Source organism: Homalodisca vitripennis, chromosome 4, assembly GCF_021130785.1.
Source record: "Homalodisca vitripennis isolate AUS2020 chromosome 4, UT_GWSS_2.1, whole genome shotgun sequence".
NCBI classification, from domain to species: domain Eukaryota; kingdom Metazoa; phylum Arthropoda; class Insecta; order Hemiptera; family Cicadellidae; genus Homalodisca; species Homalodisca vitripennis.
The window spans coordinates 81,723,073-81,737,317 of record NC_060210.1 but is presented as its reverse complement, the minus strand read 5'-3'; the positions used below and the strand labels follow the sequence as shown (position 1 = coordinate 81,737,317).

The 14,245-nt window shown below is 31.0% G+C and overlaps 2 protein-coding genes across 2 annotated transcripts in view; one reads left to right on the top strand and one right to left on the bottom strand.

Moving 5' to 3' along the window:
* Window positions 1-11,619, top strand: part of LOC124359632 (ATP-binding cassette sub-family C member 4-like) — a 114,865-nt gene extending 103,246 nt beyond the window's left edge. Inside the window, exon 29 of the mRNA XM_046812536.1 lies at window positions 11,484-11,619. The gene's annotated coding sequence lies outside the window, so the exon portion shown is untranslated. The remainder of the gene's footprint in view (window positions 1-11,483) is intronic.
* Window positions 3,155-14,245, bottom strand: part of LOC124359634 (protein Wnt-11b-2-like) — a 45,171-nt gene continuing 34,080 nt past the window's right edge. Inside the window, exon 5 of the mRNA XM_046812537.1 lies at window positions 3,155-3,333. Coding sequence (XP_046668493.1) covers window positions 3,159-3,333 — 175 coding nt within the window. The 3' untranslated portion in view covers window positions 3,155-3,158. The remainder of the gene's footprint in view (window positions 3,334-14,245) is intronic.

The following is a 14,245-nucleotide window of genomic DNA, read 5'->3' as shown; positions in this document are numbered from 1 at the left end:
AACTCCATCCAATAAACGCATTTCCAAATACTGTCAGATGTAAAATATATTATAAAAAACACTTTTTTATACAAAGGTATATTATTGTGTAATAAATTCTTTATTTTTTAATAAGTAATAAAAATTTAAATTATTGAAAAGTTGTAATTGTGACTAATTACCTGGTAGTACATCCAATAAAACCAGAATATGTTGTCATAATATTACAACAACTATTATATCTGAAGAGTGAATTGCTAACACTAGATATGTAAATTTGTATTAAGTATAGCAATCAGCAGATTGTAATATGAATCAGTAGAACAATGTCAATCAGTAACTTAACACTATCTCTATATTTAGTGTTGAAGGCAATCATCATTTGGATGTTCATTAGTATGCAATGTATAACACCTATTTGAACAATGTCAATCAGTAACTTAACACTATCTCTATATTTAGTGTTGAAGGCAATCATCATTTGGATGTTCATTAGTATGCAGTGTATAACACCTATTTGAACAATGTCAATCAGTAACTTAACACTATCTCTATATTTAGTGTTGAAGGCAATAATCATTTGGATGTTAATTAGTATGCAGTGTTTAACACCTATTCGAACAATGTCAATCAGTAACTTAACACTATCTCTATATTTAGTGTTGAAGGCAATCATCATTTGGATGTTAATTAGTATGCAGTGTATAACACCTATTTGAACAATGTCAATCAGTGACTTAACACTATCTCTATATTTAGTGTTGAATGCAATCATCATTTGGATGTTAATTAGTATGCAGTGTATAACACCTTTTTGAACAATGTCTAGGACAAATTCTTGGCCTCAAAAAGACATATTTTGTTTATTGCTGTAAATTTTGTATTAACGAAAAATAGGCATATTTAAATAATTGACTTTTGGTTTTCAGGATAGGTGGAAACTATTTTTATTAAAATAACTTACCCCATGCTCTTTGTCATTTGTATAAATCCCTTAGATATACAGAATATTCAAAATATTATTCTCTGGTTAAAAAAAGTCCTTATAAACATATGTTTTGTAATGCATTTTCCATCTCTTTGTTTTTTTCTCCTAAAACATCCCATACTCTAAAACAGTTTTAATTTATGGAGTTATAATTTGGCATTTTTTACTATCCTATGACAACACATGAGAAACTAAATGTTTTGTCTATTTTTGAGCTAGATAACTTCTGTTCTTACATCAATTAAATTTCCAAATTTGTGAAATTATGCATGAAAATTTATGAAATCCTCCTGTTTTATAACCATTTTAAAATAATTTATTTAATATTTTAATCTTGATTTTGAAAATATGAATAATTATTGAAATAAAAATATTTAAGTTTGTATTTTTATATCTTATACACACATTAATTAATCAGATAAACTGAAAACAATAATGGATGTAAAAAGTATTCTTCTTCTTTTTCTTAGTATTTTCCCCCTGTATTGCCAATAATTGTGAGAATGGTTATAAGTTTTCAGGTTCATACTGGGCGTTGAAACATGTTCACAATATTAAAATACTAAAATATTATCGCACCGCGCTATCAGCACTATCTGGCAGTCACGTGAGCTATCTTCCTGTGCCAATCAGCTATCGATGTGGGTTTTAGTTAGCTGAGAGTTGGAGCGAGATCTTGTGTGGCTTTGGGTGGGGTCTGGTAGGTAGGAGGGGGAGGGGTGTCACTTTATGTGTCATTCCATATTTTTCAGAATACATGAATTCAAATTTCTAGGATTGTAATTTATAATTGTCCTATAGTAAAACAACCTTGGAATAAACTGTCAAAATAGGCCAATACACTTTCAAATATTTTTTTGGAGTGAAATCTAAATACACTAAAAAATAATTAACAAAAGCAATAAAATAGTTATGTACAACATAATATGGTTACCAAAGGTGAATGAAACGATCACACGGTGCCGTCTGAGGAAGTTCGGCTAAGAAAAACTCAGTGCAGCTGGCTGCACAATCTACAGCGGTCAAAGGGTTAACACTCAGTACACTGTAAGGCGTCTGCCGTCTGTCAATGTATTGAACAAAAAAATGTGAGTTGTACATTGGCATTATTTTAACTTTTCTACATAAATAATTCTTAAGCTGTTATTAGCTTTAACACTCTGTAAAGATACTAGATCCTGCCTTATGGGGCTGAGATGGAATCACCAATAATTTGTACAGAAATGTGTTCTATCTCTCTTTATTATTGAGATTTTTACCTTTGGGATACAAAAAATCAAATTATCGAATTATAAAATGTGGTTTATCCAGTAAAACACTATACAGCAACATTACCTGTAGCAGTATTTACAACATGACAGCTTGTAAGTAACATGAATATCTTTTAAAAATTGTGAGGTTGATTTCAAAAATGTAATCCAATACAACTAGTTTATCTAGTTAATTAATTATACTTTATAAATGTTGTCTTTCAACGTCCAAAATTGGTCATATTATATCGTATTGGTTACCAGGATAGCTTGGTTAGATCTTGCAGCAGCAGTGAATGATTGATACTTTCAATTTCACTGCTAGTTTGACTGTTCTTGTTTTACTACATTGTTTTAGTCCATTGCAGTACATTTCCACACGAATCAGTTACATTGTTGAAATTGAAATGCACCCAGCTTTGACAATTGTTACATTTGACATAGCAGCACAAAAAGTATTTGCGTTCCACTCTCTGAACTGTTCTCGTCTCATAGCCTGGCTTACAGAATATGTTTAGTTCAGTTAGATCGGTTGATAGTCACCCAGCTTTGACAAGTTTCACATTTTACGTAGAAGCACTAGTAGTATTTGCAGTGAAAACCTACTTTCTCCAGAGTTCTTGTCTCATAGCCTCGCTCACAGCACATGTTTATGTAGTTCAATTACATCGGTTGATATTCACCCAGCTTCGACAAGTCTTACATTTTACGTAGCAGCACCAGTAGTATTTGCAGTGACAATGTTCCACTTTCTCCACAGTTCTTGTCTCATAGCCTCGCCCACAGCACATGTTTAATTCAGTTACATCGGTTGATATTCACCCAGCTTCGACAAGTCTTACATTTTACGTAGCAGCACCAGTAGTATTTGCAGTGACAACGTTCCACTTTCTCCAGAGTTCTTGTCTCATAGCCTCGCTCACAGCACATGTTTATGTAGTTCAATTACATCGGTTGATATTCACCCAGCTTCGACAAGTCTTACATTTTACGTAGCAGCACCAGTAGTATTTGCAGTGACAACGTTCCACTTTCTCTACAGTTCTTGTCTCATAGCCTCGCCCACAGCACATGTTGGCACAATTTAAATGCCCCTCAACTGAGTTATTGCACATTCTGAAACAATCAATAAACATCATTTATGTACAAAATTGATTGTATATAATAAGACTACTTATGTGTTCTCAGATGGCTTTAGACCAAAAAAATGTTTCAGGTAATCTTATATTTCTTAGCATAGAATTACTCCTGGTTTATTAATAGTAATAATTTTTTAAAGAATATACTAAGATCCAAATATTTTTCCAGTGTATGTTTTTAATTTTTAACTTTTTCATGATGGTTAATTTTTTTATATTTTGGGTATTTTATTGACTGAGTTGTAAGCAAAGCCTATCACTTGAGGGGCTGGAAAAATTTCATTTTTGTCTGTCCATAATTAAGATAATATCTCGAAAGCCAACTGACTTGAAGACTAGACTACACTTAGACTGACTAGACTTGAAATTTTCCATGAAGCTTGATTTCTACATATGCAATGGTGAGGTCAATGATAATACATGTCACCTCAAAGAATTTGGCTGAGTGTTAGGAAATATTTTTACACTGGTCTTATGGGTAACCATGTTGGCAATTAGAAATAGCAGAATAAAACGTTTTGTAAACAAGCAGATTACAATCATAAGATTTTAACATGGGACATATCAACACATGTAGCTTACTCATATAGTAAAAAATAATATAATAAAGTGAAAAGTAAATTGTAAAAGTCGATGACGAGATTCTATTTCAGTGCACGCTTGCATTGTAGTACAGTACTCTCTAACTCACCAGAACTTATATTATTTGAACACTAGTGTGAAGTCTAACAGTAATAAAAATGTGAATATATCATGTGGCAAGATATCTCGAAAAAGATGTAATCTGTAGATTAAACTCTTATTGAAACTTCATGTATTTTTAGACAAGTGTTTTAGATGGGGCATGTCCAACCGTGGAATCTGGTTGAGCCTCTTGAAGCCTATCACTCAGTAGGCTGACACAATTTCTTTTTTGTCTGCAGAGGAAATGTAAAAATTTCTTTTCTGTATATTGTCTGTCTGTCTGTACACAGGAGATCATAAGAAAGAAATTAGATAGTTAGGTGTATAACCTCGGTGAAGTGCGACATGAGGTATGATGTACTTCTACCCTTTTTTGTAGGGTAAATGTAAAATATTTGAAAATCAAATCCTATTAATGGATGTGTTTCCATGACATGCCTTGACTTAATTTCATTAAAAACTTGATCATTAGCTACAAATGGTTTACCAGAGCAGTGATTCTGAGTAATAATCCAAACTGTTTTTTTTTTTTACCTGAACTGTACTTCCATCTCTACTTGCTGCATCCAGATAAAATACCTTTAATGTCTTCTTTGTTTTAATACAAGTCTTAAAGGTGCAAATTTAATTCTATTGCCTATATTAACAATTTTAAATTTGATGAGTTAATTTTAAAATGTCTTTTCCAGTTAACAATTATTAAAATAAACTTTATGAATTATTTTACAGGACTTTTTATTACTTTAAACATGTATTATTATTCTAACTCAACGGCCTGTAAGATAAAATGACGTACAAATATTTGTGGGCCTTTAGTAATCCATATTGGCATTTCAAAAATATTGGTCACGAGCCACTAATGACTTTACTAGTTATTAGTAGCATATGTTGGTGTGAGCATGTTATGTTCAAATTTATATCAACAATTACATTGTAGGGTTTCAGACATTTGCCATTGTTATATGTAACTATAAAGTATAACACTAAATTTTGAGAATTGAAATCTACCTGCCTCCACAGGTGTAAAAAGCGTTTTAAGACGTTAAAAACTTTAAAAAATGTGACAGTGGAGTGGTACCCAAAGTTAAAATCATTTTTAATTGGTTCCTGACAAAACTTTATTGTTATTATAATTTTGGGTGATAGTCCATTGCCACATATTTATTCTTTGAGTGTCTTATGAATTTTTTGCATCTGAGGAAGAGGGTGGATTTCAATCCTCAGAATGTAGTGTTATGCTTTTTTGTAACATAACTATGGCAAATGTCCAAAATCCTACTGTTCTTTCAAACCATCCATTGTCAATAACAAATTTCAAACAATGAACAATACATATTATGCATACTTAATTAAAATACATTCCATGAGGTAAGTCTAATTTAAATGTAGCTCCATATTTAAATTATATGTCTCGCAGATTCTTAGAGCTTTGGAAGAACTCAAATCTATGACTACGTTGCAAATATGAAAATCGACAGTTCCTCTCAACCATGAGGACATTGAAAAACTTCAGGTGAAGGAGGAGGTTGAATGAAGCTAAAATTGTCTGTTAAGGATTAGCAAATCATACAAACTTTGGTCCATGTCAGGCAAGAAACTATTTGGAAAAATGTGATGAGACAATTCAGTCATTGAATTTCTGAAAAAACCTCCAAAAACACTCCATGCATTCTAATTGTATTTATATTGCTTCACTAATCTCAAGGAGGGATGAATTTCAGTCTTAAGTGTGCGAATATGACAGTTTTTAAAGATATCATGGGCAGACTGGCAGTATTTAAATTACTGAGACAAGAAAGACTGAGATGATTCCAGACAAGAAAATTGTTTTAAATTGTTCAGGACCAGTATATTTGGAGTGATAAAGTATCTGCTGAAACTATTATGAGACATCTGATTCATTGACAAAGGTGAAGACTTTGTTCATTATTATGAACAAGGCATAAACAAAAGTCACTTTACTAATTAGTTGGATGATTGTATTTTATTAATAAAGTTTGGGGTTTTTTAAATGTTGTTGTCCAAGTCAAGTGTAATAACTAGCATTTGTGAATCAAGATAAAATTTGTGAGATCAAATTTGAATGAAGTAATAAAAAAATGAACTACAGTTCTTAAAAGAACAGATAAATAAACTAAGATTGATTGTAATAAACAAGGAAATCATCAATAAGAAAGTCTAGCAGCTAGCAAATACACTAATTGTAAATTTTAAACCTGTTTACTATTATGATAGAAAGTATTTTTGTTGTGCTGAATAGTTCACTCAGTCCCCTACCATCTGTCACAATCGCACTTTCTCTTTTCTTTCTTCTTGTGCCAGAAATCCTAGTCAAGCTTCACAATAGAGCTTACTGAAAACCAAGTGAAGATGAGGTATGCTAGATTTGGAGAGGGCCACAGAGATGAAGACAACGAAGTCCACATAGTAGTGGGATGATTTTCAGTGTGTTTGTTGTTTACAGTAGTAATGAATTTATAGTTTTTATATATAATGCTGGGCTATTTGTATACCGACTATTGATTTGTTCCAATGAAAATTCAACTGTCAGCAATTAACCATATAATAAGTAGAGTATATTTTTAGTTTTAGAAAGTAGTATTTATTTTTATTTTTTATTATACGTTTTATAACATAGAACTGGAAAGAAGTGAATCAATGTTAAAAAATTATAAACTTGTATGCTCTAGTAGTGAAAACAGCTACTAGCTGTAAAGTTTTCATAAAAGAAACATTCATGCATTCTTGGACCACAGAATGATAGGATGTCCATTGTAATCGATTCTAGTACGTCCTCATCAAAGTCCTGCTGCCTCAGACCCATCGGCCTGGATGGGTCTACAGCAGGTAAGCACGTTAAGTAGATGATTAAGTTGGGTCAATATTGATAACATCAAGTATTTACTATACTTTCAGGCCGATAAAACACAATAGTGAAGTTGTGGTGTGTGATAATTCATAAAGTGTTTATTATATTTAATTACAAGTGTACAAGCTTGTTTTACAGTTTGACACCAACTTGTCACTTGTGTTCATAATCAGGCGTTTGTATACACAAACAGTCTAGATAGTTAATTACATTATTAACACTTTCAGAACTGGGGTCTAGATTACTCTAAAATTGTAAAATATTCCTACTATGAATCTTCACGAGAGCGTGTTAAAATCAGTTAAATGTTAGAACGGTACTAACAACTATTTAAATGAAAGATTATAAAAATAAACACGAATAAAATGTTTTATTACTCATATAAAATGTATGAGTGTGAACGATAAATGTGCACTTTCACTAAACAGACAAAATATCCTTTTATCTTATGTCAAAAAATCTAAATAAAGCTTTTTTTCCTGCAGTAGCTTATACATTCTTCTGTCACTATTCATTAAAAAGAAAGTTGCAAAGTCATCACTCACTAATTTGCCTAAGCTTAGAACTCACTAATCAGCCACAAACTATGATTAAGCTGATTAAGATGCTGAGTTAAAACATTGCTTATAAAAATGTAAAATAAATATTAGAAATAGTAATTATTCTTGACAAGTGCAGCAACAAAGTCCTAAATATTTAAATACTTTGCTTATTTGATTTTTTAAAGACATATATAAAGTTAATGTGATAATTAAAAACAACACTTTAAACTGGTTAGACAACTGTTACACAATCTTAAGTGATGGTTAAATCATTTGTTGTGTTATCATATGATACAATTACAAGTTTTATACATACATTCTAACGTTGTAAGGTCACTAAATAGACATAATATAAATATATTACATATTATGTTTGGTAAATACAATAAGTTTGAAATATAAATAATTTTAACAAACTGAACACTTTAAGACATTTTTTTATGAAATACTAATAAGTTTGGTTAAAATTTATGTACTCTTTAGACTTAATTCAACCATCAGTACCTATATTTAATTAAGAATAATGTTACTTAAAATAGACTTTTGATACAAATAATTAACAACAGATAATCATGTGTAATTAGTCTGAGCTTATAGTTTGTAGTATTGGTAATATTTAATGTTGTCACTACTTTTTAGATCTTTGAAAGTTAGTTTCCAAAATGATATGTGGTGTGAACAGATTGAGTTTGGTGAAGGTCAAAAAGACTAAAATAGTTGATAGATTAGTGGTGAGACAATGTGGGGGGGGGGCATGGAACTAACCTGATAACAAATATCTGACTGCACAAACAAAATGAAGTCATTAAGACACTGCTATGTCAACAAGTGAGTGCAGTTAAACAACAAGCTTGGTGGTTTATTATTTTGATGTGAGTAATACATACCTTAGGTAAGCAAGTTTATACTGTTAACCTCTCCTATCATTGTTGAATTGATGTTTTGTAGTACAATACGTCACAGAGTGATATTTTAAGTTGCATACCACAATAAACACCAACAGCACAATACCAGTCTACTGGCCTCATGAGGATATGACATAAACGGCAGTTGTTCTAGAGAATGGTACTTAGGTTTGCTGGTTGAGCTACAATTACATATATACACTCACACTTATATAATGTTAATGTTATGTTTTATGTTGTTTTAAAACTGTATTTATTTTTATGTGATAAAAGGTCAATCGGAATTTAAACAGGCACTGACAGGTAGAATAAGGTTAAAAAGAGGATTGAAGAGAGAGGAGCAGTAACAACCTAAGTAATTATTTATTCAGTTAAATGAATCAAATTCATAATTTTTAGTCACATAACATTATATGAACCAGTAAAAAACATGGTTAAAAACACAAATTTCTTTTTGTGAATTTGGTTTATTGTATTAATTTAGAATCAAATACAGCAATATATTAACCTACAGTAATGAGGACAAAACATAAACTTTTTAAATTACTTTAACACCTCTTAGAATGTAGCAAACATTGTTTTACCATCAAATAAAAATGTTACCAATGGTTACAGGAGTATTTTGTAAAGTGTGTACCAACATTATACATTGTGCTGCTCTATAGTCAAAGTCCTAACATTGTATACTATAGCTAGATGGATGTCCATGTATAAATGGATTTTGACAATGTACTCGTCTGCGTTAATGTTAAAAATATAACGTATAAGACTTGGAGATCTGGATTCAACAAGTTTTAATGTGACCCTTATTTTATTTATTTTTATATGCAAAGTCTCAATATATTTTTTAATAGAGAATTAGTATGAACCCCCTCGATAAAAACCAAAGTAAATGTTATGTGCAAAGGAGAGGCCTAGTCTTCTTTTATTCAGTCTAGTATTGCCCCTCAAATCTGTGGGAGAATCCTATTAAACAATGAGGTAGGGAGAAATTTGCAGTGTGAGGTGGATGGACAGTATAAATAAAAATGTTCACAAAAAAGAATCTTAACTTGTGTAATAGCATATCCAACAAGGACATATCCAACTCAGATTGTGCAAACACTAACTCAGCATTCGTGTAGACTTTGTAGTGACATTAAATTAAAAACATGCTTTTCCTAAATCTGAAAATTTTTTTAGTGTTTGGAAAGTTATGATTTGGAGTGAGCAGGACCCAAAAATATATTTGGGAGAAGTAATAAATCATTTAAAATCTGTTTATGTGACCAGAGGTTGCAAATTCTTCAACTGGTGATCTTAGTTCTTAGAGTTACGTGACCAGTGTTATAACTAACAGCCAAGTTTTCTAGTTCACACCGCATAGAAACATTGCTTATCCAGTTTATAATATTCTTTAAATATTTCGGCACTGCTGTTTCGGTTTTACATCTGATGAGAAGATGGCTCCCTACAGCCACGTTAGTTAATTGAACTGAGTATTGGTGTACCAACTGAACAAAGATATTGAATTAAATAATCCTATCATTACCAAATTCAATATCTGAACGTGTTACTGATCTACTAGAAAATTTGGTGTGACAATTTATACAATTATATTTAATTAAAAAACTTGTATGTGCAATCAAACCTTTCCACCTGGAACCTAATTTTATGTGACAAAATAAAACTGGATGTCTTCATTGGCCAAATTTGAATTTCTCATTGCTTGTGAATTCTGTCCTCAAATTCTTTATTTTTTCTGTGTTTTAAGCAATTAGCTTAGCACTGACTAGAAGCAATCTTCTCTAAGTTGAATATTTCCGTTTGTACTTTAGTGGAATAAACATTATATCACTTTCAAACCTAATAACAATTGCTTTAAGTCATGTTTATCTATCTAGGCCATTAAAAGGTGTTCTATATTCTAACAATATCAATTCTAACCCGTAATATCGAAAGAACCCTCTTTTTAACTGGCACAGATCTTAATAATAATAACAGTAACAATTACATAAATCAGTAAAATATTAAATAAACTGAGAAAAATGTCATTTATCATTAGCATTGTATACAAAAAAGAGACATATCTTATACTAATCTTTAGGATATGTTATATCAGTCTCATCATTTGATGATTGACTGTGATGAGTGTCACTGAATATAGCACTCTCCAATAATTGTTCAGAATGTTGCCAAAAGAATTTACAACATAAAAATCTGTATTTTATAGATACATTCATATATACTAGATTATATTGCCAACATAAGATATTATCTGCATAGTTTTCATGGATAACAAATACATCACAGTGTCCTCTTGTATTTAGATACTAAATGGACACTATTGTAAAAAGCATGGTTATCTAAAATTGCAGCTAGAAATTATGCCTCTTGTAAAATCTATGACACTGGTTTCTTTTAATAGGAACACATTATTGAGTTCTACTATTTTGAAGTTTTTACTTGAGAATATGTACTTGATTTGCACCAGTCCATGCTTGAAACATGTGTAGTTTGAGTTACAGTCAATGTAGCGTCTAGGTTAGCATGAATTTGACCGATTATCATGGAAAACCGTGGAGGCTTACATAGATTGCAAAACACAACAAATCGATAAAATCACCTCTGGAAATATGTAATCAAACCATTATCTGCTTACAAAGACTTTTATATGTTTGAAGAAGATATCAAATTTGTCCTCTTATCTAGAGAGACAAGAGACTTTTTTGTATTTTGAGTTCCATGTTTTAATAATACTCTGATACTTGCTGTTAATCTTTAGAAATAACTGTTTCAAATTTATTGTGAATAATTTATTTTAGACTACCCATTTTTTGTACATAGTATTGTATTAATATTAATTACCAAACTGAGGAAGACTTGAATAAAGATATTATAATTGTACCTATTTGTTTTACATAGTTAAACAGATATTTAGGCTTTTGACATGTTAAAATTAAACAACGTCCATTGAGTTAAAAATAACAAATAAAATTATCTTGTTCACTATTGAATTCTTCTAATAGATAGTTATTTTTATTTCATTGCTATTTTACTCTTTCCAAAAAAACTCCAGTTTACAATTCATTCAAATTTATGGGTTGCTGTACTAATTCTAACAATTAAAATAACCTCATTGTTTCAGAATCATGGGGATCCTGTTCGAAAGTGAAGTGATGGACATTGCTTGTATATCAATATTTACTTTCTGGCTCATGTTCGTATACTTTGTGAAGAACTATGACTATTGGCGAATCAGAGGTGTACCATATGTGCCGGCATGGTTTCCGCTTGGTTCTCTACCGCAGCTGGTATTCGGTCGTGTGCACTACACCAGTGCAATTGACCAAGCGTACAAGCAGTTCAGTCATGACCGATTTATAGGCATCATAGAGGTGCGCTCACCTATTCTTATTATTAAAGACCCAGACTTAATAAAAGAAATTCTTTCGAAGAAATTTAATCAATTCACAGATCGTTGCATTCCTGATATGAATTCCAAATCCGACTACCTCAACCACAATTTGTTTACAATGAAAGGAAATGAATGGAAAGTCATGAGAATGAAACTTACTCCAGCATACACGGTATGTAAAATGAAGATGATGTTTTTTCTCGTCAAAGAGTGCAGTGATCAGCTTAGAAAAGCTGTTGAGGAAAAGACTGACGTCTGTAATATAGTGGAAGTGAATGACATAGTATTACGATTCATTATGGATGTCATTGGAAGTTGTGCATTTGGCATTGATGTGAATACTCTGTTTAGCAGGGATTCTGTGTTTTATCATACCACCAAGGATATAATGAGGAAAGATGTTCCTCACTTGTTAAAATCTTATTTGGTTAAATCATTCCCAATATTTCACAATGTTTCTTTATTTACCATGATTAAGTCTGAAGTTAAAGAGTACATTACAAATCTAGTACATAAGACTGTAGCCTATAGAGAACGTAATGAAATAAAGAGAATGGATTTCTTAGATTTGCTCATCAAGATTAGGCAAAATGAAATTATTTTAGATGATGATGAAAAAACAAGTATTACAAATGATAATTTCTCCAGCAAAACACGAAATAATAAAAGTGAAGGTACCTAATTTTCATCAATTAATTCTGTTAAGTAGTCAATAGTTAAAATTATTGTTGTAATAAAATTTATTTATATATATTTACAACAAAATATACACCAAACACAGGCAGAAAGAAGTACAATAGTTAGAAAGATATAGATTCATGATAGTGGTAAAAGCCAAACTGCGGCTGATCTAGGAATCTTCTCCATCCCATCATCCTTAAGAAGTCTATTTTCTTGGCACCTTTTAGCCATTTTGATTTTCTGCGAAAGCCACAAAATCTCAAAAATACATGGAAACCTGATAGAATAATGAGATGAAGGAACTTCTGGGATCAGTTGCAGCGTGGCCTGTACCAGTAATGTGTGCTTCATCCATTATAAGTATTTTTGTTTTTGTCCGTCCCTTTGTGTTTATGTGTAGATATGTTTTTACGTTTTATTTACTGAGAAAACACAATCAATTTTATTGTGACATATTCATTATCAGATAACAATTCCTTACAAGTAAAATCTATTTTCATATGTCCATCCCTGCATTACAGGAATTAGACAAAACCTAATGTAAGCCTGGTCCCTGAAATGGAATTATTGTACAAGTACTTTTTTGAAATAGCAGAAGTGTAATGATGTATAAGTGTAGGCTATTATTGGCTTAAATTAAAATAATCAATAGTAGGTTAAAAATTTTAAATATAATTCTGTTTAAGCTTATATATTTACACCATTTTTTTAATTAATTATAACAATTATCTTGGTTTGGCTATTGTTTATTTAGAAAATTGGATGTTTGTTTGAAATCCGCAGAGAAATTTCTTCTGAAAAAGAAATCAATTGTCAGAATAATAGTTATGTTTATCTTTAGACAACTATAATAAGTGCCTGAAAATTTGCCACATTCAGCCAAACAGTCGGTCACAATATGGTGATCTGGCACTAGTATAATTTTTGTTTGCATGTCAGGCTGTTGGAATGTCAAGGTAAATGATATAAGAAAAAAATTATTCTTTCATGTTTTAACCCTTTCGACCCCCACCAAAACTAGTGTGGCTGATGATCAATTACTTTTTTAGTGTAATTCCTCTATTGATTTGTAAAAAAACCAGATTTTGTGCTTATACAGTGCAAATTGACTCTCTGCTCCTAGACCATTATTATTTAGAGATTTTACTACTAATTACTCGATAAATAGAGGATATAAATTTTAAAATATCTTTTATATCCTGTACCTAGTTTAAAAATAAAATAAAACTTCTTTATATATATTCTGTGTTTACACTTCATATTTTGAAAAAAAAAGAATATTTGGTTAACTCTTAAATCCTTACCTATTCAAACACATGTTAACTTTGTCAGACTGCTATATGTCACCTAGAAGTGTTCAACTGAAATTTCAGCTGCACACAAATTAGCATTTGGGAGGTACAGGACAGAGAATTCAGAAGTATAAATTTATAGGAATCCTTTATCTAAAACTTAACCAAGCCTTTCATCTTCTTAAAATACAATAAATTAAATTTAAAAAATAAACATTATAAAAATACTTGGATGAAAAGTAATCTATGCAGAAATAATACTATCCTATACACATTTGTATCCTTACTCTTTTTTATTTTATTAGGTATGACACTTGATCAGATGGCTGCAGAAACTTATTTGTTTTTTGGAGCCAGTTTTGAATCATTATCTTCAGTGATAGTGTTTTGTTTATTTGAACTATCATGTAACCAGAGCATCCAAAATCATTTGTTTCTCGAGATTGAAGAGATACTGAACAGATTCGATGGAACAATTTGTTTCCAGGCCTTGCAGGAAATGACGTATTTGGATCAAGT